The sequence below is a fragment of the Lynx rufus genome, unplaced genomic scaffold (genome assembly GCF_022079265.1).
Source record: "Lynx rufus isolate CCGP_SWC_20201006 ecotype Redwood Valley unplaced genomic scaffold, mLynRuf1.p SCAF_7, whole genome shotgun sequence".
In the NCBI taxonomy this organism is placed as follows: Eukaryota; Metazoa; Chordata; class Mammalia; order Carnivora; family Felidae; genus Lynx; species Lynx rufus.
Window position 1 is genome coordinate 67,225,076 of NW_025814889.1, and position 24,589 is coordinate 67,249,664.

At 35.9% G+C, this 24,589-nt stretch overlaps 1 protein-coding gene across 2 annotated transcripts in view; it reads right to left on the reverse strand.

Moving 5' to 3' along the window:
• The window catches only part of ABCD2 (ATP binding cassette subfamily D member 2), a 65,600-nt gene that overhangs the window by 35,858 nt on the left and 5,153 nt on the right, over positions 1-24,589 (reverse strand). Inside the window, exons 3-6 of one of the 2 annotated variants that reach the window (XM_047064832.1) lie at positions 15,352-15,467; positions 11,900-12,068; positions 11,165-11,259; positions 6,956-7,101 (exon numbers count right to left, since the gene is read on the reverse strand). In XM_047064832.1, coding sequence (XP_046920788.1) covers positions 6,956-7,101; positions 11,165-11,259; positions 11,900-12,068; positions 15,352-15,467 — 526 coding nt within the window. Of the gene's footprint in view, positions 1-6,955; positions 7,102-11,164; positions 11,260-11,899; positions 12,069-15,351; positions 15,474-24,589 lie in introns of both variants that reach the window. The other variant, XM_047064831.1, reaches the window with a different exon arrangement.

Sequence of the window (24,589 nt, forward strand, 5' to 3'; positions counted from 1 at the left end):
TCTTTGATTTTTTGGAAGAATTTAAGAAGACTGACATTAATTCTTCTTTAAATGTTTGTTAGAAATTAACCAGTGAAACCAACTGGTTTTGGCTTTTCTTTCCTGGAAGGTTTTTCATTACTAATTTAATCTCCTTTCTTGTTATTGGTCTTTTCATATTTTCTTTCTTCATAATTCAGTCTTGGTAAATTGGTTATTTCTAGGCAGTCGTCCATTTCTTCTAGGTTATCCAATTTGTTAGTATAACATTGTTCACAATAGTTTTTTAAGAACGTATATATTTTAGATGTATCAGTTGTAATATCTCCCCTTTCATTTCTAATTTTATTCATGAGTCTTCTTTCTTTTTCCTTTAGTCTAGCTGAAGATTTATCAATATTGTTTATCTTTTCAAATTATTAGCTCTTAGGTTTGTTGATCTTTTTTATTGTTCTTTTGGTCTCTATTTCATTTATTTCTGCTCTGATATTAGTTGTCCTTCCTTCTGTTAACTGTGGGCTTTATTTTTTCTTCTTTTTCTAGTTCTTTGAGGCACGAAGTTAAGTTTATTAGAAACATCTTTTTTCATTTTTAATACAGGCATTTATTGATATAAATGATCGCCTTAGAACTGCTATTGTAGCATCCCATATGTTTAGTTTCCATTTTCATTTGTTTCAAGATTTTTTTATTTCTCTTTTGATTTCTTCTTTGACCCATATTGGTTGCTCAGGAGCGTGTTATTTAATTTTCACATATTTGTAAATTTTCCAGCTTTCCTCCTATTATTGGTACTAGTTTCACACTATTATAATGAAAAAAAAAATACTTGGTATGATTTCAATCTTCTTAAATTTGCTAAGACTATGGGGCGCCTGGGTGGCGCAGTCGGTTAAGCGTCCGACTTCAGCCAGGTCACGATCTCGCGCTCCGTGAGTTCGAGCCCCGCGTCAGGCTCTGGGCTGATGGCTCGGAGCCTGGAGCCTGTTTCCGATTCTGTGTCTCCCTCTCTCTCTGCCCCTCCCCCGTTCATGCTCTGTCTCTCTCTGTCCCAAAAATAAATAAACGTTGAAAAAAAAAATTTAAAAAAAAAAAATTTGCTAAGACTAGTTCTGTGTTATATGTCAGACAATGTTCCATGCGTGCTTGAGAAGAATATGTAGTTTACTGCTTTTGGATAGAATATCTGTTTATGTCTGTTAGGTCCATTTGGTGTAAAGTATGGTTTGAGTCCAATGTTTCTTGTTAATTTTCTGTCTGAATGATCTATCTGTTGTTGAAAGTAGGATACTGAAGTCCCCAACTATTCATGTATTGTGTAACTTCCTTCAGATTTGTTAGTATTTGCTTAATATGCACCCATATTTAATATTTGTTAGTATTTGCTTATATATGCACCCAACTCCACTGTTGGGTGCATATATATTACAATTATTGTACCTTCTTGACACATTGGACACATTATCATTATATAATGACCTTCTTTGTCTCTTGTTACCATTTTTCACCAGAAGTGTGTTTTGTCTGATATAAGCATGGCTACTCCTGGTGTCTTTTGGTTTCCATTTACATGGAATATCTTTTTTCATCCCTTCACTTGCAATCTATGTGTGTCCTTAAAGCTGAAGTGAGTCTCTTGTAGGCAGCATATAGTTGGGTCTTGTTTTGTTTTTTTTTGTTTGTTTTTTTGTTTTTTGTTTTTTGTTTTTATCCATCCGTCCTGTCTATGCCTTTTGATTGGAGAATTCAATCCATTTACATTTAGAGTAAGTGTTAATAAGCAAGGACTTACTAATACTGGCTTATTGTTTTCTGGCTTTTTTTGTAGTTCTCTGACTTCTTTCTTCCTCTTCACAGCCCTCCTTTGTGAATTGCTGATTTTCTTTTTTCTTTTTTCTTTTCTTTTCTTTTTTCTTTTTCTTTTTTATTTTCTTAATTTTATTTTTTAAATTTACATCCAAATTAGTTAGCATATAGTGCAACAATGATTTCGGGAGTAGATTCCTTAGTGCCCCTTACCCATTTAGCCCATCTCCCCTCCCAAAACCCCTTCCAGTAACCCTCTGTTTGTTCTCCATATTTATGAGTCTCTTATGTTTTGTCCCCCTCCTTGTTTTTATATTAGTTTTGTTTCCCTTCCCTTATGTTCATCTGTTTTGTCTCTTAAAGTCCGCATATGAGTGAAGTCATATGATATTTGTCTTTCTCTGACTGATTTCACTTAGCATAATACCCTCCAGTTCCATTCACATAGTTGCAAATGGCAAGATTTCATTCTTTTTGATTGCCAAGTAATACTCTGTATATACCACATCTTCTTTATCCATTAATCCATCGATGGACATTTGGGCTCTTTCCATACTTTGGCTATTGTTGATAGTGCTGCTAAAAACACTGGGGTGCATGTATCCCTTCGAAACACACCTGTATCCCTTGGATAAATGCCTAGTAGTGCAATTGCTGGGTTGTAGGGTAGTTCTATTTTTAGTTTTTTGAGGAACCTCCATACTGTTTTCCAGAGTGACTGCACCGGCTTGCATTCCTACCAACAATACAAAAGAGATCATCTTTCTCCTCATCCTCGCCAACTTCTGTTGTTGCCTGAGTTGTTAATGTTAGCCATTCTGACAGGTTTAAGGTGGTATCTCATTGTAGTTTTGAGTTGTATTTCCCTGATGATGAGTGATGTTGAGCATTTTTTTCATGTGTCGGTTGGCCATCTGGATATCTTCTTTGGAGAAGTGTCTATTCATGTCTTTTGCCCCTTTCTTCACTGGATTATATATTTTTGGGGGTGTTGAGTTGGATAAGTTCTTTATAGATTTTGGATACTAACCCTGTATCTGATATGTCATTTGCAAATATCTTCTCCCATTCCATCAGTTGCCTTTTAATTTTGCTGATTGTTTCCTTCGCTGTGCAGAAGTTTTTTATTTTGATGAGATCCCAGTAGTTCATTTTTGCTTTTGTTTCTCTTGCCTCCAGAGATGCATTGAGTAAGAAGTTGCTGTGGCCAAGATCAAAGAGGTCTTTGCCTGTTTTCTCCTCAAGGATTTTGATGGCTTCCTGTCTTACATTGAGGTCTTTCATCCATTTTGAGTTTATTTTTGTGTATGGTGTAAGAAAGTGGTCCAGGTTCATTCTTCTGCATGTCGCTGTCCGGTTTTCTCAGCACCACTTGCTGAAGAGACTGTCTTTATTCCATTGGATATTCTTTCCTGCTTTGTCAAAGTTTAGTTCGCCATACATTTGTGGGTCCATTTCTGGGTTCCCTATTCTGTTCCATTGATCTGAGTGTCTGTTCTTGTGCCAGTACGATACTGTCTTGATGATTACAGCTTTGTAGTATAGTTTGAAGTCCAGGATTGTGATGTCTTCTGCTTTGGTTTTCTTTTTCAAGATTTCTCTGGCTCTTTGGGGTCTTTTCTGGTTCCATACAATTTTAGGATTATTTGTTCTAGCTCTGTGAAGAATGGTGGTGTTATTTTGATAGGGATTGCATTGAATATGTAGATTGCTTTGGGTAGTATCAACATTTTAACAATATTTGTTCTTCCTATCCAGGAGCATGGACTCTTTTTCCATTTTTTTTGTGTCTTCTTCAATTTCTTTCATAGGCTGTCTATAGTTTTCAGTGTATAGATTTTTTCACCTCTTTGGTTAGATTTATTCCTAGGTATTTTATGGTTTTGGTGCAATTGTAAATGGGATAGATTCCTTGATTTCTCTTTCTGTTGTTTCATTGTTGGTGTATAGGAATGCGACTGATTTCTGTGTGTTGGTTTTATATCCTGCAACTTTGCTGAATTCATGAATCAGTTCTAGCAGATTTTTTTGGTGGAATCTTTAGGGTTTTCCAAATAGTATCATGTCATCTACAAAGAATGAAAGTTTGACCTCCTCCTGGCCAATTTGGATGCCTTTTATTTCTTTGTGTGAATTGGTGATTTTATGCAGTAGTATGCTGATTCCCTTGTTTTTATCTATGAATCTACTATAGGTTTTCACTTTGTGGTAACAACCTAACTTCAATTGCATATAAAAGCTCTACTCTGGGATGCCTAAGTGACTCAATCAGTTGAGGATCCAACTTAGGCTCAGGTCATGATCTCACAGTTCATGGGTTCAAGCCCTGTGTCAGGCTCTGTGCTGACAGCTCAGAGCCTGGAAACTGCTTCGGATTCTGTGCCACCCTTTCTCTCTGCCCCCTCCCCTGCTCATTCTCCGTCTCTCTCTGTCTCTCAAAAATGAATGATCGTTATAATTTTTTTAAAAAACTCGACCCTTTCTTTTATGTTCTTAATATCACAATTTATCTCTTTTTATATTGTGTATCACTTAAAAGTTACACGAGTTGGGGCGCCTGGGTGGCGCAGTTGGTTAAGCGTCCGACTTCAGCCAGGTCACGATCTCGCGGTCCGGGAGTTCGAGCCCCGCGTCGGGCTCTGGGCTGATGGCTCGGAGCCTGGAGCCTGTTTCCGATTCTGTGTCTCCCTCTCTCTCTACCCCTCCCCCGTTCATGCTCTGTCTCTCTCTGTCCCAAAAATAAATAAAAAACGTTGAAAAAAAAATTAAAAAAAAAAAAAAAAAAGTTACACGAGTTGTAGTGATTTTTAGCACTCTGTCCTCTAACTTTCATACTAATATTTAAGTGGTTAACATACCATCTTATTACAGTATTAGAATATTCTGAATTTGACTATATATTTACCTTAACTAGTGTTGTATATGTTCATATGTTTTCATGTTACTAGCTAGCTTCATTTCAGTTTCAAGAACTCCTTTCAGCATTTCAGGCAGGTCTAGTAGTGATGGATTCCCTCAGCTTTTGTTTGTCTGGGAAAGTCTTTATTTTTCCTTAATTTCTGAAGGATGATTTTGCTTGATTATGCACTTTTGTATGCCTTGGAAATGTCTTGTGTTGTTCAGGTTACAGCTATATTCAAGATCTGTACCTTTCTGGGGTGCCTGGGTGGCTCAGTTGGTTTAGCCTCCAACTTTGGCTCAGGTCATGATCTCATGGCACATGAGTTCGGGCCCCACGTAGGGCTCTGTGCTGACAGGTCACAGCCTGGAGCCTGCTTTGGATTCTGTGTCTCCCTCTCTCTCTGCCCCTAACCCACTTGCATTCTGTCTCTGTCTCTGTCTGTCTCAAAAAAAAAAAAAAAAAAAAATTAAAAAAAACCGAACTGTACCTTTTATATTATTTAGGAAATCTAAAATAGCTTAAAATATAACATTTATATATACATGATTTTATTTGAATTGAGAGTAGAATTCTATGATAGAATATTTTCCTCATGATTCTATGCCTTATAACCTAAATTAAAAATTAAAAATCCATTTACTTAACACATTAGTGTCTGAAACTTAAGCTTTGGCAGGATAATTTAGTTGTCACATTCAGAAGATCTCCCAAGAAACTTTAAAGCATATAGAGAAAGAGAAGGATTCTGGTGTCACAAGATGTTATCTATTTTGTGGTAAACATAAGAATTCATGACACTGCTCACATCCAATATTTTCTTATTGCTAACGCATCTCTTAATTCTCTTATACTTCAAGTAGCTTTCCACTGCTAACATAAGTCTTACTTTAAAAAAAATTTTTTTTAATGTTTATTTATTTTTGAGAGAGAGACAGAGCATGAACGGGGGAGGGGCAGAGAGAGAGGGAGACACAGAATCGGAAGCAGGCTCCAGGCTCTGAGCCATCAGCCCAGAGCCCGAGGCGGGGCTGGAACTCAGGGACCCGAGATCGTGACCTGAGCTGAAGTCGGACGCTTAACCGACTGAGCCACCCAGGCGCTCCATAAGTCTTACTTTAAAGCAAAGAACCCCACATAACTTCATCTGCCTAACTACAACATGCGGTCTAAAAATTAGACCAGAGGGCAGGAAGGTGCAAGCACTTTATGACAAAAGAAAAGGAGCAAGACAGACATGTGATAGCACCATACCTGATATAAATTTCACATTTGCTCTGGTTCTATACCTCCAGCCTAAGTGCTCTTTTAGGTTCCACAGAAGAATGTTCTAACACAATAGGAGTAAGTACTCTGTGATGTCTACCTAACCCAGGGTGATGACAGATGGAAAAGATGAGCAGGAATAAATATTCCAAATTCTCACGTATGACTTTGTATTCAGATATTTCTAAATGCTTATGAGGAAAGATGGCTAAAGACTTCAAAAGAAACAATGTTCCTTTTAAATATTTCTATGCTTACTTTACACTCATTCTTAGAGTAAAATTTTAATTAAGGTAGTTTTGGGGCGCCTGGGTGGCGCAGTCGGTTAAGCGTCCGACTTCAGCCAGGTCACGATCTCGCGGTCCGTGAGTTCGAGCCCCGCGTCAGGCTCTGGGCTGATGGCTCGGAGCCTGGAACCTGTTTCCGATTCTGTGTCTCCCTCTCTCTCTGCCCCTCCCCCGTTCATGCTCTGTCTCTCTCTGTCCCAAAAATAAATAAACGTTGAAAAAAAAATTTTTTTAAAATTTTAATTAAGGTAGTTTCAAATCATTAATAATATAGCATAATAGTAATAGAGACTATTTTATAAAGGCTCTTAAAATATAAGTGAACAATTTTAGAACACATGAATGTATACGGCTTGATGAAGAGATTAGTATACTATCCAGGTAATATTTTTTCTGTGAGAAGAGATAAGTTGACATCTAAAGCAATCAAATTATTCTTTCAACTAGCTTGCTATTCCTTGAGATTAACATCTGTAGTCTTTGAGTGCTCATTATATCTAGATAGATGGGAAAATAAAAAGAAGTGGTATTGTGCCGGAAACTTCTAATCAAAGCAATAATAAAACTTTTTGGATAACTAAATTTTTATTTCCTTAATAGCTGCTCTGAGTGAAAACTTGTTTAAAGATGATAAAGATGATAAACTGAGGAGCCTAAGGAAATCAATATAATTCAAAAGAAAAATGAAATGTTCTTGTGATATAAAATATGTACCTACCTTTGTGGAATGTAGAACATATGTTGGGGAGGTGGTTTATAGAGGACTCCTTCATACACAGGCCAGAGCCCACTTAAAATTCTGAAGAGAGAACTTTTTCCACAACCATTGGGCCCAGTTATCAAAAGGTGCATTCCTTCTTGTACCTAGAGTAAGAAATAGAATTATAAACTGCAATATTTAAAAGTGATTTCATTTGGCAGCATTTAAAAGCAATTCTTTGCAAATTTGGAAACACATGATAACCTAGGATTAGCAAGGATTCAAAAAATATATATATCAGGACTGAGAACATCAAATTTGGCTTTGACTTTGCTCTGAGGCTAATAGCATGATAAGATAATCCAACTCCAAAGGAAATAGACCTTCTTGGAATGAGCACTGGATTTCTAAAATTTTAATTGAGGTCCTGTCATCAGATGTTATACACATATGTAGAAACAAAACCACATGGGAAATAAGAAAGTATAAAATTTTAAATTAACATATATTAAATTTGACTTTATTTATATTAATATTTGACTAAATTTATACTGAATTCAAATACAACTTGGTTGTATTTGTCAGTTGGAGTTATTAGCTATAAAGCAAAGTTTATTCTAAGATCCAGATGGTTGGTTTAATTTTCTATTTCAGCAGTCTGAAATGTTACACAATCACAAAAGCTCATCAGAGAGATGAAATGATTCTAATTCTGTTTTGTTCACAGATGGGGAAAATACATTTACCAAGCCAAGAGAGAGGCAAGCAAGAAGACTATAATTTAGTCTTATGTCTAGGAATGGATTAAAACATATATATATATATATGTTATATATATGTTATATGTGTTATATATATGTTACATATGTTGTATATGTATAATATATAATTCTAGGAATGAATTAAAACATATATATATAATAAGTTATTTATCCATTATCAGTTGGATGCTTCTCTTTAGAATTCTCCATCTTATTTATCATTTAAATTTAAACAGTTAAGTTTCATGAATTCCCATTCCACCCAATAGAATCAGGAAGCTGTCTTAGTGTGGTATTTAAAAGGCATTGTAAAAAACAAGGAAAAAGAACAGCATTTAAAAATTTGCCTTAAGAACACTGATAAGAACATTTCTAAGAACAAATGATATTTTGTAATCAGTACTAAAAAGTGAATATAGCATCAACGTATGAAAGGCAGAAATCTGTATGCTTGTAGATACAGTTTTGTGTAATAAGAACACAAATATCTAAGTATCAGTGATATAGAATATGTCATATTTAAAACTCAATGATGAAGGAGTGCCTGGGTGGCTCAGTCTGTTAAGGGCTTGACTCTTGATTTTGGCTCAGGTCATGATCTCAGTTTTTGAGATTGAGCACCGAGGTTCTGTGCTGTTAGCCTGCACAGAGCTTGCTTGGGATTTGCTCTCTCTTCCATTCTCTCTACCCCCCTCACCCAAAAAATAAATAAATAAATAAATAAATAAATAAACAAACTTAAAAAAAAAAAGAAAACTCAAAGGTGAAAAAACACTATATTATTTGCATTATGTCAGTATAAGGGATCACTTCCATGTCTACATATTGTGTATAACATAAGCTGGAATCTTCTTGTTGGAAGAAGGTGGTGGGAAGAGGAAGGAAGGGAAGGAAAAAAGGGAAGGATTGGGAAGGAGGTTAAGATAAAGGAGCTAGGGATGTATACAATAAGTATATGTAAAGCCAAAATGGTTCAGATTTATGTTCTGTCTAAATAATTAGATTTCCTTAGTAAACACTGATTGGATATCTACCATGTGCCAGACATTCCTCTAGGCACAAGGGCTACAGTGCTACCCAAGACACATCTCTGTTCTCATAGAGCTTATATTCCAATGGGAAAGACGGCAAGAAACATGTGAACAAAAATTAAGCATTGATAAATACTTCTTTAATGGCAAAACAAGAAAGATTCATTTGGGAAAGATGGTGTCATTGTGGGGTTGGAGGTGGTAGGGGGGATGCTTCTTTTGAATGGTGGACAGGAAAATCCTCTTTGAGGAGGTAACGTTTAGGCTGAGCCTGCGTGACAAGAAACAGCCAGTCAGAGCAGGAGAAAGAACATTTCAAGCACTGAAGGCAGCTACCACAAGGACATAAGACAGGAGTGAGCTTGAGTCTAAACATTTTACTATAGATATTTTTTCTCCCTAATTGTAGCCAACTGAAAAGTTATTTTGATAGAATAAAGTTTGAAGAAAATCCTGGGAAGAACCCAGAAAGAATTAATTTTGTGATTTGCTGCACTCTGTCACTAAAGAGAGGGTTAAGGAAGTTTAATTTTGTAGAAGCATAAATACCTCCCAAATGATTTTTTTAAAGGTATGTGGCATGGCAAAAGGCATATTCACAAAATATTTTAATAGCATCATTCTCTATTAGGAATTCTCAGAAATTTAACACATTTGAGTCATAATAGAAGCCTTTTCTATATTCGTATTATTTTATTAGCATAAGTTTTCTTATGTTTAACAGTGAGTGTGAAGCAAAAATAATTCCCACATCATTGAATTTTCTTTATCAAATAGTTTTTTAATCCCATAATGGATAAGAACCTTTTCCTCTAGAAACCTGTTTGTCAATGTATATATAGGAAACAGAATTTTCATTATATTTTAGGGACCTGACACTTTTTAAATAAAACTCCCCGAGTCAGAAACAAAGCCAACTATCATAAAGTATACTATATTAACATATATCTTTGTAGAACTTCAAAATTGATGACATTTCATTAGATTAAGTATTTTTAAATTCATTTTATATAAAAAACAAACTGAGCCCTGAATTTTTTCACAGAAAGAGTGTGATGTGTCCACAATAATGTAGTTAGTAGGTGGCATAATTCAAGACTCTTAATACTATTTAATAAATGGAACAACAAGAATTGATACTACAAAACATAACCTGAAAAATTCTGTATAACAATTCATAAATAAAAAATTGCTAAACTACTAATAAATAATGAAACATTCCATATATGCCCCTTCAAATGTTTTATTTCAAATCTACTTAAGATTATGGTGCATCATTAGCACCTAATTGGTACTCATGATCATATCCAACTAATTAAATCATTCTGTAAGTCTATAAATGGAAAAATAAAGCCTAACCAAATTGTAATTTAAATACAATTTCTCAGACATCTGGGTGGCTTAGTCGATTAAGCGTCCGACTCTTGATTTCAGCTCAGGTCATGATCCCAGGGTCATGGGATTAATCCCTAAATCAGCCTCTATGCTGAGGAGCCTGTTTAAGAGTCTCACTCTCTGCCCCCCCCCACTCATTCTCTCTCTCAAAACAAACAAACACAATTTCTCCTATATTTATTAACACAGAATTTTCCTATGTTCAGTACTTATCATCTTCCAGAACCCTTATTCATTTGCAAGCACATCTGTAATAATTAAACTTAGACTGAGGTCCATGCTGAAATCATTAGTATGTGTATTGTCATGTTTGTAATTCTGTTACCAAGTCCAATCATGTCTTCGTAAATTTAGATGCCTTCATTGTAGTCATTAATGCTTATCAGCGAATTATTGTGTGCTTGAATTCCAAAAATGTTTGTTCAAATTTTACAATGCTTTAAATTAGGGCCTCTGGTTTACTAAGCAATTTTCACTTCTTGGTTTTTGTTACCAAGACATAGAATAATAAATAACAACTCTTAATCTCAACAAAATTAAACACTAAATTCCAATCCGTGAATCTTCTGATTATTTCTTCCTATGGAAGAGGTGATTATTGGAAATACAAATTATATTTAGAGAATATATAATAGCAGAAGTAAACTTGCTAATGACCTCTTCCTTATATTTTAGTAAATACATTACAACATAGGCTTGTATATTTTGAGTAATCCCTATAAGGAAAAAATTAAAATCTTTTTCCAGATATTAATTTCTGAGGAATTTCTCTATTGTTCCCAAAAGTTACCTTGTATGGGCCCTCAGTGCACTGAGAAATTTTGATTTTCTCCCCGGCAAAAAAGCAGTAGAAATCAAATTTCTCTTTCTCTTTGCTTTCTGAGGAACTGCTTCTGTAATTGAGCCACTATGCATACCTTTCTTGATTTCCCCTCCTTTCCATATGCTCCTCCAAGTACTTAACATAAGGTACATGAATTCTGAGTTGTTTTGTATTAGTGTGATGGCAACAATCAGAAGATTCTTGAATATCATCTTACTTTGAAGTTTAGCCTGGAAGCCACCACTTCTCCCGTTGGTGTAATTATGGGAACATTTTCACAAATAATTCCATGATCCACATCAATAACTCTTCCTAAAAGTTAAGGAATAGTTTAAGTTATAAAAGCTAGTATATGTTGTATCTACATCTCAAAAGAGGTTTAATGTAAATTTGGACATTCTGACACATATATTTGGAAAATATTTCTCAGAAACATTGTACAATAATCTAATGTCAACATCATAATGAGAGCATAATGAGATAAACTCTATCTGATATAACCTAGCTATATTCTTTATAATTGTTTATTTCACTAAATTAACCTTCCCTACAGAAAAAATACAATGCTGCAACAAGAGAATTAAGGTGTGGAATAACACAATTTTTTAAAATGTGATAATTAAAGTTAAGTTAAAAAATATAGAATAATGAAGAACAATAAAATGTTAGCTCTAATTCTGTATTTGAATTTTAAAAGTAAACAATTCATCCTGCCATATGTTCAGTTTCTAAAAATAATTCTAGAAATTTGTTCTAAATAAAATAGCAAAATTTTTTCTTGGTAATGTTAGTCACCACTCCTCAAATTGTGACACTAACTTTAGGAATAGTTGTTTAAATAAGTAAATATTAGCTCTTGGTAACTAATAACAGTGATCTTCTAAAAAATTTTGGTTCTGTTGATAAAGTAAGCATTTCAAAAGAGGAAAATATAAAACATTTGCTTTAATACCTTTGATTTCCAATGTGTCACTGAGGGGTAATTCTATGTTAACTCCATTCTTGCTATGGTTTTCAGACTCTTGCATGACAGCAGCTCTCTTATAAATGCCTCTTTTTACTTCATCAAAGACCCAAAACATATTGTACACTCGAGCAGTATAGCCTGCTAATTCTGTGATCTAAAATCAGCACAGAGATAAAATAGAGTTAATATACTCCAGATAGACTTTTAAATAAATATGCAATCTATTAGCTTCTTGATTTAATATTAAAGATCTCATTTCATAATACATGAAAAAAATAATACATCTGTTAGTGATAAAAAATAACAGAAAAGGCTTACCAAGAGAGCAAAATAACACAGTGTCAATGTAAATTTGATTGGAATTATAAAACCCATAAAAAATTATTCATTCAAGTGAGTGTTCAAAATAAAATGTAAAGATTTCAGAATGTTAGTGAGGCTTAAAATCTTTCAATCAAATTTCTGATTTGGCTCCTGTTTACATGACAAATTTTATTTCCAGAAAATTAGAAATTTTGTGAAAAGCTTAACGTCATTCAATGAAATAACAATCCTTTGTTTTGATATCTTTTTTCAATTTAAAATGGAAGATTTGAAATATAAGAAAAATAGGGGTTTTTTCCTTATTATGAAATGAATGTTTTTAAGTCAAATTGATTGTCAAAATTCCTAAGCTTCGCCAAAGAAAACACTCCTGTCAGAGGATATCAATACTGGAAGTGAGCTCAGTGAAAAGCTTCAAATCCTTTTCAGTCCAAATCCCATAGTTCAGCTTCTTTTCCAGCCAAACATGATTTACATGCCCAAAGAAAAACATTAAATCTGACTTTTATTCTGGGTGAGATTAAAAATGAGATAAATCTCTGTTTTAGTCCCTAAAGCTCAGTAGAATGGTGCCTGGCTCTTATTCTGCCAGTTGTCCAATTTAGGTTGAATCCCTTGCTTTTTTCTATTAAAATAACACCTTGTTGTTACCAGGGTAATGTGAAAGGTGACTCATCTCCTGTCAAGACCATCTTTCTCAGTGCAAAGAAAAGCACAAAAACCATTCCCTTATGGGAATATTTACTAGGAAATTGGTACCAATAAGCAAGGCATGTCACTAATAAATTGTGGAATAATACAACAATGCTGACATTTGTGTAAGATTTATGTGTGTGCAAAACCTAAGCCGTAAATGAGTATGGATAGTTATCAATAGCCTTCTAGCACACGTCTCTACTATGTGAGACGTCTGTATTTAGTATTTCATTTCTGTATATTAATGTTGTAACTATTTAATCGGTAATTTCTAAAATGTTATCTAGAAGAATCCTTTGAGTCCCCAAGTGGAGCAAAACAGAGCCAAGAATTAACAACATACAGATTCAAAAGAAACTCAGGTAAATGTATTTGCATAGAGGAAAAAATCCAAAATGAAATGTATGGGTCAGTTAAAGAAAGGCAAGAGGCAATGAGTTAATACGCTAGAATGCAAGGTGGAGTGGGCAGAGTGAGCATATGACTGTTGACAAATTACTTTGGGATACAAGGCAGGGAGTTTGCCCTAGGACTCTTACTCTAGAGAGGAATCTTGTTTCTTCTGGAACCAGCAGAGAGAACGCATGGTTCTTGCTTGTGCTGTTACAGCAATGGTAAGATTCTTTAGATGTGAACATTCTATGATCCCAAGTATATTCAGGGAAAATAAAGCAAAATGAAATTATTTCTTGTATTGGATACAATGTAGAAAAAACTACTCAATTTCTTTCTGTGACTTAGGTAGCAAAGTATTTTAATATGAGATGCGTAAAACTTTGATTTGTCATTTAATTTTAATAAATGATTTATTACATCAAAAACCTATCTTAAAAACGATGTACACATTATCAAAATTATTATTTGAAAAAAAATTTAAAGCTGAGTTGTTTTGGTATATGACCCTAAACAATCGGTTTTACTTTTTTTAAAAAAAAAAATCCTTTCAATAAATCAGTTGTTGAATGACACTGAAAACTTTTGTCAGCAAATCACAAGCTTTCTTACTCTTTTATATGGTCTATTCAAGGCTGATTTAATAGGCAGATAAATTTATAACGATGGTCTGGTGATTCATATTGATACAAAAGCCAAAAGAGTAAATTAATGGTGAAAATGATTAATCATGGGAATATTATATAATATCTGAAATAAATAATTTCTAATTTTAACACTGTGACATCTTCAGGTCTTAATACCATTCTTTCAGCAAACATTTCTTGACCACATACAATATTCCAAGTATTAAAATGATTAGGACTGCAAAGATGAGTAAGTTAATGCTTTCCACTCAGGGTCTGGTGAGCAGATAGGCAATTGTAGTATGGCAAAGCATCAGATTTACTGGGACACGGAGAAGGGAGACCCAGACTCTGTAAGGAAGGTGGGGAAGAAGGTGGAATCACAAGAGGATTTTATATGTGGTTGGTGAGGCTTGACTTGTCATGAACGATGAGTACAAGTTTGCAAGGTATATAAATGATACTATTGGCTAGCGGTGATTGAATTCCTTAATATGTGTTATTTTTATAATTATTACTATTTTTTTAATGTTTATTTATTTTTGAGAGAGACAGAGAGAGACAGAGAGTGAGCAGGGGAGGGACAGAGAGAGAGAGGGAGACACAGAATCCGAAGCAGGCTCCAGGCTCTGAGCTGTCAGCAAGAGCCCCACACAGGGTTTGAACTCACGAACCATGAGATCATGACCTAAGCCAAAGCTTGGATGCTTAACCGACTGAGCCACCCAGATGCCCCTGTTGTCTTAAATATTCTACATGTATTGACTCACAACAACCCTACAAAATCAATGCTGCCATTATCCCCACTTCACATATGAGGAAACAAAGGCAGATAGGTTAAGGAACTTGATCAAGTTCACATAATTTGTAAATACTGGAGTAAGCTTTTAAATGTAGGTTCTCTGGTTCCAGAATCCACACCTAATAGACTTTTTTTTTTTTTTTAAACAGATATGTCATACTAGGGGCACCTCTGCGGCTCAGTCAGTTGAGCGCCCTGCTCTTGATTTGGGCTCAGTTCATGATCTCACTGTTCTTGAGATCAAGCCCTTAAGTCAGGCTCTAGCTGATAGGGCTGGGGCTGCTTAGGATTCTCACTCCCCCTCTCTCTCTCTGCCCCTCCCCTCCTTGTGCACTTACTCACTCTGTCTCAAAATAAACAAATAAACATTAAAAAAAAAAGAAAGAAAAAGGGGAGTTTCAATTGAGAGTGTAAAACTCAAATAGTATTAGCATCAAAACACTTAGGAGTTGCTGCCCTTTATCTTGATTACAGTTTTAGGAATTTTTAGTAGAGAAAAGATGCTTTCAAAATGCTAAGTATATCTGATAATTTACATCTTTCTTGATTTTCAAATATTTTATTTTAATCAAATTGAAAACAAGATATGCAAGTACCTCTTTGTATGACGACATAATCCTTTCGATAGCATCAGCTCCAGAGGCCAATAAATTTCGAGCAGTAGTAAAGGCTTCTGTCCGTTCACTAACCATAGCTTGTTTTTGGCCATCTTCTAGATCTAAAAGCAAATTACAAAACTATTGAGTTTTTTCAAGTAACTATTTCATTTTTACAAATGAAATGGTGACTAAAAAACCCACGTGTAAATTTTTCATTAATATCAGCAATTTTCTAGAAATTTAATGAATTATTGAAAATACAGTATTTGTACTGGATTTTATTTAAAGCTTCCTTTCATTATTTTTTTAGGAGAGAGTTAGAGCAATTAAATTACCAATTAAGACTATTTTCATTTAGCATTTTTTCAAACCTTTCCAAATTCAACATTCAGCCCTTCTTACAGTTATGCAATAAAATGCTAGTGATTTGTTCAATAAACTAGTAATAACTGGAATATAAGCAAGTATTTCTAGGGTGATTCCTTCAATAGAAATGTAAATTAGCTGATCTTCATAATCTAGACTTAGTTTATATGTTTCACCCAAACTGTACCTACAGTACTTCAAACATACGATATTCCATTCGCCTCAAGCATACAAAATTCTGTTTATCCTTTGGTATTTGCATATACCATTTCCTTGAAATGGTATATATACCATTAATATATATACTTACTGCACTTCCCTTCCTTTTTTTGCCTAGCTCTTTCTTTAAGAAAGTCAACTCGTTAGAAGAGATTTCCTTGGAAACCCTCGTCTGCCTTTTCTAATAAACTATAGGCTCCTTAAGAGTCAAGACTGTTTTTTACTCTTTATTCCCAGTACTCAGCAGAGTGTCCAGCACAGAGTACACCTCAATGTGTATTGAATGCATGGATGAACAAATGGATACATGGATGAACATCCTAAATTACTGTCAAAGCAGAATTACGGTCAAGAGTAGGAGGTAGACTAGGTTTGAATGCAGGCTCTACTACTTAATGACAAATGGTAAGAGAAATAAAACAAGCCAATGACCTTCTTCATGCCTATTTTCTCCTGTGTAAATGAGGGAATTCATACTACTATCTTAAACAATTGTATCTCAAAGGATTGTTGTGAGGTTTAAAGGTGAGACACAAATGAAGTATTAGTCTAATCCATGGCTGATAATAAGTGCTCTAAGTGTTAGCAGTGATTACTTTCTCTGGTTATTATTGCGTATGTACTCAATTTAGTCTTATTCTTCTCAATTATTCTCCCCAGTCATTACTTTATATTTCCCATCATCTATAGGATTTTCAACATGGTTCTCCTATAAATTATCTCCAAAGTTCTAAATTAAATACTATAAATTAATGAAAGTATTAGAATGCTATAGATAGCCATAGGCCCATTTTGATATATATTTCTCTCTGTTTTATCTCAGTGTAAAGTGTTTTTTTGTTTGTTTGTTTGTTTCGTTTTTTGTGTTTTGTTTTCTACAACAGTGCAAATATTTAACTTGTGCCCTGCTAGGACTACCAAATACTTTTACCTTTACTTGCTCATAGACAGCTCAGCTGAGTTTGAAAGGGTTCCATGCATAATATAAGGTAAAATTCACTCAGCAGATATTTACTCAACAACTAGATGTGTTAAGAAATTAGGCACAGTATTATATGACATGCAAGGATAAATGTGATTTTCAGACTCTTTCCTTGGGGGACTTACAGTCTGGTAGGAGACAGAAGACAAGTTGCTAAATAACTATGCAGGGTAGCCTATGACAAGAGTTAGTGTGAGGTGTTTGGAGAGGGCAAAAATCAATTCTTGCTGCAAGACACAGGAAATGTTTCACGGAGCGGCCGACTGTGACAGAGGCCTTGAAGACTATGTACAATTAAGAAATCACAAGTACAGCGTAAGTAATGGCACAGAGAAAGGAAATTTCAAGCAATGCCAATTGGATGATAAATAGCCTGCTCATGTTACAGTATGGATGGTGTCAGGCACAGATTTCACTTGAATATCAGAATCACCGTGTGTCCATGGAGACATTTTATGATAATCCAATATGGTCCCTCCTGGCCCTACTGTTAATCACTGCTTTACAGAACTACCATTAGTCCCTTGAAGTTAGTTTCCTTGAAGAATGAAAAAAGAAAGGCTTTGAGTGCTGGTAGAAGTGAGGAGTGAAGGATGTGATTGGATAAATAGACTGGGAACAGAATGTAGATATTCTTAACACATTTAAATGTGATAAAATTTAGATAGCCACAAAAAAATTACAGAAGGGTTCTCAGCAAGCTACAAAAATAATGAATTGCTATATCAGTTAAAGTTCTAAGAATAGGTTTGGCTCATAGAGAATCTGGCTGATGATCTAAAATAATTATGGAATTTTATGAATTTAGGTTAAAAGGGGTTTGAGTAGCAGCTTTCATCAACAGCCTCTGTTAACAAGGAAAAACACGAGCACAGATGGATTTGTGCTTCATACGGCATGGTACTTTCCATGTTGCTTTGGCAGATTAGTGCTTACTGGGTTTTCTTCATGCTTTTAGCAACAAAATTACAAATAGCTGTGGACAGATTTCATTTGACTTTTATTCTATTGGTTGTTTTTTGGCAGGTACTATGAGGACAGTGCCAGTAGTATTTTGTCATGCATACAACAGCCAACTGCATAACTTCTATGAAAAAGCCAAATTCCTTAGTGGCAGAATATAAATTCATGACCTAGGGCACTCACGTATTTTGTATCATAGGTCAACACATTTTATTTTCCTCACCAAATAGTTTAAATATTTTGTCAAATGTTTCTCATTTAAGGATGTAATATTTAACATTATTTGCTCATTTTACTTCAACCTTTCAGCTCTGCTAATAAAAGTATATATTGAAAGATGGTGACATCTGTTATTCACTGCAAAGGTGAGAAAAAATTTAAAAACTAAGGTTATGTCATGATGCACTTGTCAAAAGCCCTACAGCTGTACAACGCTAAGAATAAATCCTAATGTAAACTATGCACTTCAGTTAATAATGTGTGCATATTGGTTCATCAGTTGTAACAAATGTACCACACTAATACAAGATGTAAATAATAGGGGAAGCTGTGAGGGAAACTGGATATTTATTTGGAACTCTTTGTACTTCCTGCTCAATTTTTCTGTACACCTAAAACTGCTCTAAGAAAATTAAGTCTATTACTTTTTTTTTTAATTTTTTTTTAACGTTTATTTATTTTTGAGACAGAGAGAGACAGAGCATGAACGGGGAAGGGTCTGAGAGAGAGGGAGACACAGAATCTGAAACAGGCTCCAGGCTCTGAGCTGTCAGCACAGAGCCCGACACGGGGCTCGAACTCACGGACCGCGAGATCGTGACCTGAGCCGAAGTCGGACGCTTAACCGACTGAGCCACCCAGGCGCCCCAAGTCTATTAATTTTTTGTTTAAGTAGGCTTCATGCCCAGCACAGAACCTCAAAGCAGGGTTTCAACTCACGAGCCTAAGATTCAGACCTGAGCTGAGATCAAGAATCGGACTCTCAGCAGGTGACTCTGAGCCACCGAGGCACCCTAAGTCTATTAATTTTTTAAAAACTAAAATAGTAGGTTATTCCTCCGTGCTTTTTTCTTTGGACTTATAATCTGAGTTTAATTCTTTCCACTTGAATTTTATCTTTATCACATTGACAAATCTCAGCAAAACCTTATGGTCTTTCCCTACCTCACACTGTATAAAATATCAATTCTAATTGGATTGAAGATCTCAATATGAAATGAAAAACCAATAATTTTCTAGAAGATAAAGTAGGAGAATATCTTCATGGCCTTGGATTAGGCAAATATTTCTTGAATAAGACATAAAACCACTAACCATACACACAAAAATGATTGATAAACTGAACTGTTAAAATGAACTTCTCTTACACACTATTAAGAGACTGAAAAGGTAAGAATAGAGTGGGAAAAGATATTTAAGATTGTGTGTGTGTATGTCTGACAAAAGTCACATTATAGAGTACATAAGAATTTTTACAAATCAATAAGAAAAAAACAGAAAAGTCAATTTAAAAGTGAGCAAAAAACTTATTGGCGCTTCATAAGAAAAGCTATCTAGGGTGCCTGGGTGGCTCAGTTGGTTAGGTGTCCGACTTCAGCTCAGGTCATGATCTCGAGGTTTGTGAGTTCGAGCCCTGCACTGGGCCCCACATTGGGCTCTGTGCTGACAGCTCAGAGTCTGGAGCCTGCTTTGGATTCTGTCTCCCTCTCTTTCTCTGCCTCTCCCCTACTTGTGCTCTGTCTCTCTCTCAAAAATAAACATTAAACATAAAGAAACAAGAAAAGAATAATAATTAAAATGAAAAAAACCAAAGTAACTTATTCATGAGTTGGGAGCCCAGTGTCAGGCTCTGTGTTGGCAGCTCAGAGCCTGGAACCTGTTTCAGATTCTGTCTCCCTTTCTCCCTGTCCCTCCCCCAACTCATGCACGCACGCACGCACGCGCACGTTCTCTCTCTCTCAAAAATAAACACTAAAATTTTTTTTTAAAAAGAAAAGCTATCCAAATGGCCAATAAACAAATAAAAAGTGCTTAATCTCTTGGGGCCTGGGTGGCTGAGTCAGTTGAGCATCTGACTTAGGCTCAGGTCATGATCTCGCGGTTTGTGAGTTCAAGCCCTGCCTCCGGCTCTGTGCTGACAGCTGGAGCCTGGAGCCTGCTTCGGATTCTGTGTCTCCTCCTCTCTCTGCCTCTCCCCTGCTCATGCTCTGTCTCTTTGTCTCTCAATAATAGATAAATGTTTAAAAAAAAAAGTGCTTAATTTCATTAGTCATCAGAGAAATGCAAACTAAGGCCACAGTGATTTACCACTATGCCTAAAATGAAAAAGACTGACATCAAACATCGACAAAGATGTGGAGCAACTAGAACTCCTATGTGTACTGTATGATACTATTTATACAAGTTTCAAACCCAGCAAACACTAATGAATGGTCAGTAGAATAATTGCCTTTACTGGGGCATACTGGGAACAGGAGTAAGTGGGACTGGGGACAAGGGGCTGAAGATGGGAATAAAACTAGCAAGGAGCATGGGGGATTCTGGGATGTAGGTAAGTTTCTATTTCTTGGGAGTGGTAATTATTTATATTTGTTAACTTTGTGACAGTTCGTTGAGTGGTACACTAATGATCGGGTCCTTTACTTCATGTATGTTATACTTTAAAAATTATAGCTATGTAATAGGCATAGCTAATTACAGCTAAAAAAAAGTATGCCTTTCGTATGTTTTGGTAATTATTGTTACAATAAATTGGTCAACAGGAGAGGAATTACATCCAAATTGACCCATAATATAAAATTATATTCCAATGATTTGACATTAGAATATGAGACACTAACACAACAGGAGTTATAACTATGATTTTGTGGGAGGTACATTTTAGGAATAAAAAACATCACCCATGTTACTAGGCGATGATAGAGTTTAGTTCAATTCTTTTTTTTTTTTTTAATTTTTTTTTCAACGTTTATTTATTTTTGGGACAGAGAGAGACAGAACATGAACGGGGGAGGGGCAGAGAGAGAGGGAGACACAGAATCGGAAACAGGCTCCAGGCTCTGAGCCATCAGCCCAGAGCCTGACGCGGGGCTCGAACTCACGGACCGCGAGATCGTGACCTGGCTGAAGTCGGACGCTTAACCGACTGCGCCACCCAGGCGCCCCTATCAATTCTTAAGCACAGTATCTGTCAGTTGCTATTTCTGCTCTGCCGCCTTACACTAGCAGACCACCAACAGGCAGATACTACCGGTAGTGCTAGTGGCTTAGAAGCCTGCTTCCCTGTTATATGCCTATGATAAGATCTGGTAGGAGAGAACTGAAGTAGCTTTCTTTGGCCTTGCCCAGAACTGTTCTTGATACGAACAGAAGAAAAGGGGCCTATAACATTAAAAAATTGAGATGATACCAGGTGGCCAACAGACATATGAAAAGATGCTCAAAAATCACTCATCATGGAGGAAATGCAAGTCCAAACTACAATGAGATATCACATCATACCCATCAGAATGGCTAAAATCCAAACACAAGAAACAGCAAGTGTTGGCAAAGATGTGGAAAAAAGGAACCCTTTTATACTATTGGGGGGATGCAAACTGGCGCAGTCACAATGGACAACAGTATGGAGGTTCCTCAAAAAACCGAAAATAGAACTACCCTATAATCCAGTAATTGTATTCCTGGGTATTTACCCAAACAATACAAAAACACTAATTTAAAGGGATACATGCATTCCTATGTTTATAGCAGCATTATTTACAATAACCAAATCATGGAAGCAGCCCAAGTATCCACTGATTAATGCCTGGATGTGGTATGTACACACAATGGAATATTATTCAGCCATAAGAGAAGAATGAAATCCTGCCACTTGCAACAATATGGATGGAGCTAGAGAGTAAAATGCTAAGCGAAATAAGTCAGAGAAAGACAAGTACTGTATGATTTCACTCATATGTGAATTTAAGAAATTAAATAAATGAGTAAAGGTAAAAAAAAAAAAGAGAGAGAGAGAGAGACACAAACCATGAAACAAACTCTTAACTATAGAGAACAAAGTGATGGTTACCAGAGGGGAGGTGGTTGGGGGGGATGGGTGAAATAGGTGCTGGGGATTAAGGAGTACACTTGTCATAACGAGCCCTGGGTGATGTATGAAATTGTTGAATCACAATATTGTACACATGAAACTAATATAACACTGTATGTTAACTACACTGGAAGTTAAAATAAAAAAAAATTCGAGATTTTCTTCATAGCATTTCAATCTCTCTTTTGACACCAGATAAAAGTAATATCCTCTAAAAAATAAAATAGAAAATATACATAATTAACTATATCAGTGCTTCTTTTTCAACCATATGGCCACATGATTACTTAGTGTCAAACTAAGTTAAATCCCTTCTAGAGCAAGTTCCAGTATCTAATATGGAGGCCACATGGTGACGGGGGAAAATATAGCGCACTAGGAATTATGGAGTGCCTTCCATCCTTAGTACTTCCACTAACCATTTGTGTGAATGTAGGCAATTCTGGGGCTCCAGAATAGATGACTTGGAAGCTCCTCTTCCGAAGTGAAAATAGCATGATTCTGTATGCAATTTTGTAATGGGAACTTGAACATAAACATAATCCTGCCCTTACCAGAAGATTTCACTTAAAGCTGTAAGTAAATGGTATAACAAAACTACTACAGAACTATTTTCCTTTTCTTCTCCAAAAAAAAAGAAAGAAAGGAAGGAAGAAAGAAAGAAAAATTGTGCTCCTATACTTCTGATTTCCTAATCATTTCCAAATGCTTTGCTCCTTTAACTATGAGAACCATGCCAGCAAACATCTATTGACTATTTCTCATGAGGCAGGGAATATTCTAAGTTTTACGTATGTCAGTTTTAATCCTCATAACAACCCTGCTATAATTTCCCCCATTTTGGAAATGAGAAAATTGAAGCACAAAAAAGTTAAATGATTTGCCTGTAGTCACAGCTTTACCTAGTAAGCAAAAGGGCCAGCATTTGAACCCAGAAAATCTGACTCCAGTGCCCACATGTTAAGAATATAATAAATATTAACAATTGCTTCCACCTAAGCTTTTACTATTTGCCAAGAACTGTTTCTTTTTTTTTTCTTTTAATTTTCTTTTTTTAATTTACATCCAAATTAGTTAGCTTATAGTGCAACAATGATTTCAGGAGTAGATTCCTTAATTCCCCTTACCCATTTAGCCCATCCCCCCTCCCACAACCGTTCCAGTAACCCTGTTTGTTGCCAAGGACTGTTTCAAAGCACATTAAATACTTTACATATAATTTCATAACAATTCTGTAAGATATATATTCTTATCCCTATAGTTAAGATGAGAAAACTGGGACATAGAAAGCTTATGTAACTTTCTCAAGGATGGTTAAGTATTAAACAGCAGAGTGAAAATTTGAGCAGTGGCCTGCTTCTTTCTTCATTCTATCTTTTCTCTATCCTTTTTTTTTTTAATTGTTTTTTTTTTCAATGTTTATTTATTTTTGGGACAGAGAGAGACAGAGCATGAACGGGGGAGGGGCAGAGAGAGAGGGAGACACAGAATGGGAAACAGGCTCCAGGCTCTGAGCCATCAGCCCAGAGCCTGACGCGGGGCTCGAACTCACGGACCGCGAGATCGTGACCTGGCTGAAGTCGGACGCTTAACCGACTGCGCCACCCAGGCGCCCCTCTCTATCCTACTTTTTCTCCTTTTCTCTTTGTCATTCCTCTCTTTTTATAAAAAGTTTATTTATTTTGAGAGAGAGAGAGAGAGCACAAGTGAGTGAGAGAAGGGTAGAGAGACAGGGAGAGAGAGAATCCCCAGCAGGCTCTGTGCTGTCAGCACAGAGCCCAACTTGGGGCTCGATCCCATGAACTCTGAGATCATGACGTGAGTTGAAATCAAGAGCCAGATGCTTAACCGACAGACAATTAGGCATGCCTGCCATTCCTCTCTTATTCACCCATTTCTTTTCATGTCTTTTTGTCTTGAAATATACAGTATCATGTACTTAATTCATCTCTAACATAAAAGGCAATGCAGGGCATAAGTGTAAATTAAGATTAAAGACAAGAGTAGAATATATGGTATGTAATTCCAAGACCTAAGGGCTCAAAGATATGTCATTATCTAAAAAAATAAATAAATAGGGGCGCCTGGGTGGCTAAGTCAGTTAAGCATCTGACTTCGGCCCAGGTCATGACTCATGGTTCATGAGTTCGAGCCGCGTGTTGGGCTCTGTGCTAACCAGCTCAGAGCCTGGAGCCTGCTTTGGATTCTGTGTCTCCCCTTCTCTCTGCCCATGCCCCACTCGCACTCTGTCTCTGTCAAAAATAAGTAAACAAAAAAACAGATAAATAGGGGCGCCTGGGTGGCGCAGTCGGTTAAGCGTCCGACTTCAGCCAGGTCACGATCTCGCGGTCCGTGAGTTCGAGCCCCGCGTCAGGCTCTGGGCTGATGGCTCGGAGCCTGGAGCCTGTTTCCGATTCTGTGTCTCCCTCTCTCTGCCCCTCCCCCGTTCATGCTCTGTCTCTCTCTCTGTCCCAAAAATAAATAAATGTTGAAAAAAAAAAAAAAACAGATAAATAATTTTGTCTGAGTAAAATGGTAAGCTAATATTTTTGTGTGTTAAATCATTGTAGGTCAAGTACATTTAGTAAAAATATACATATAAACATTATAAGCAT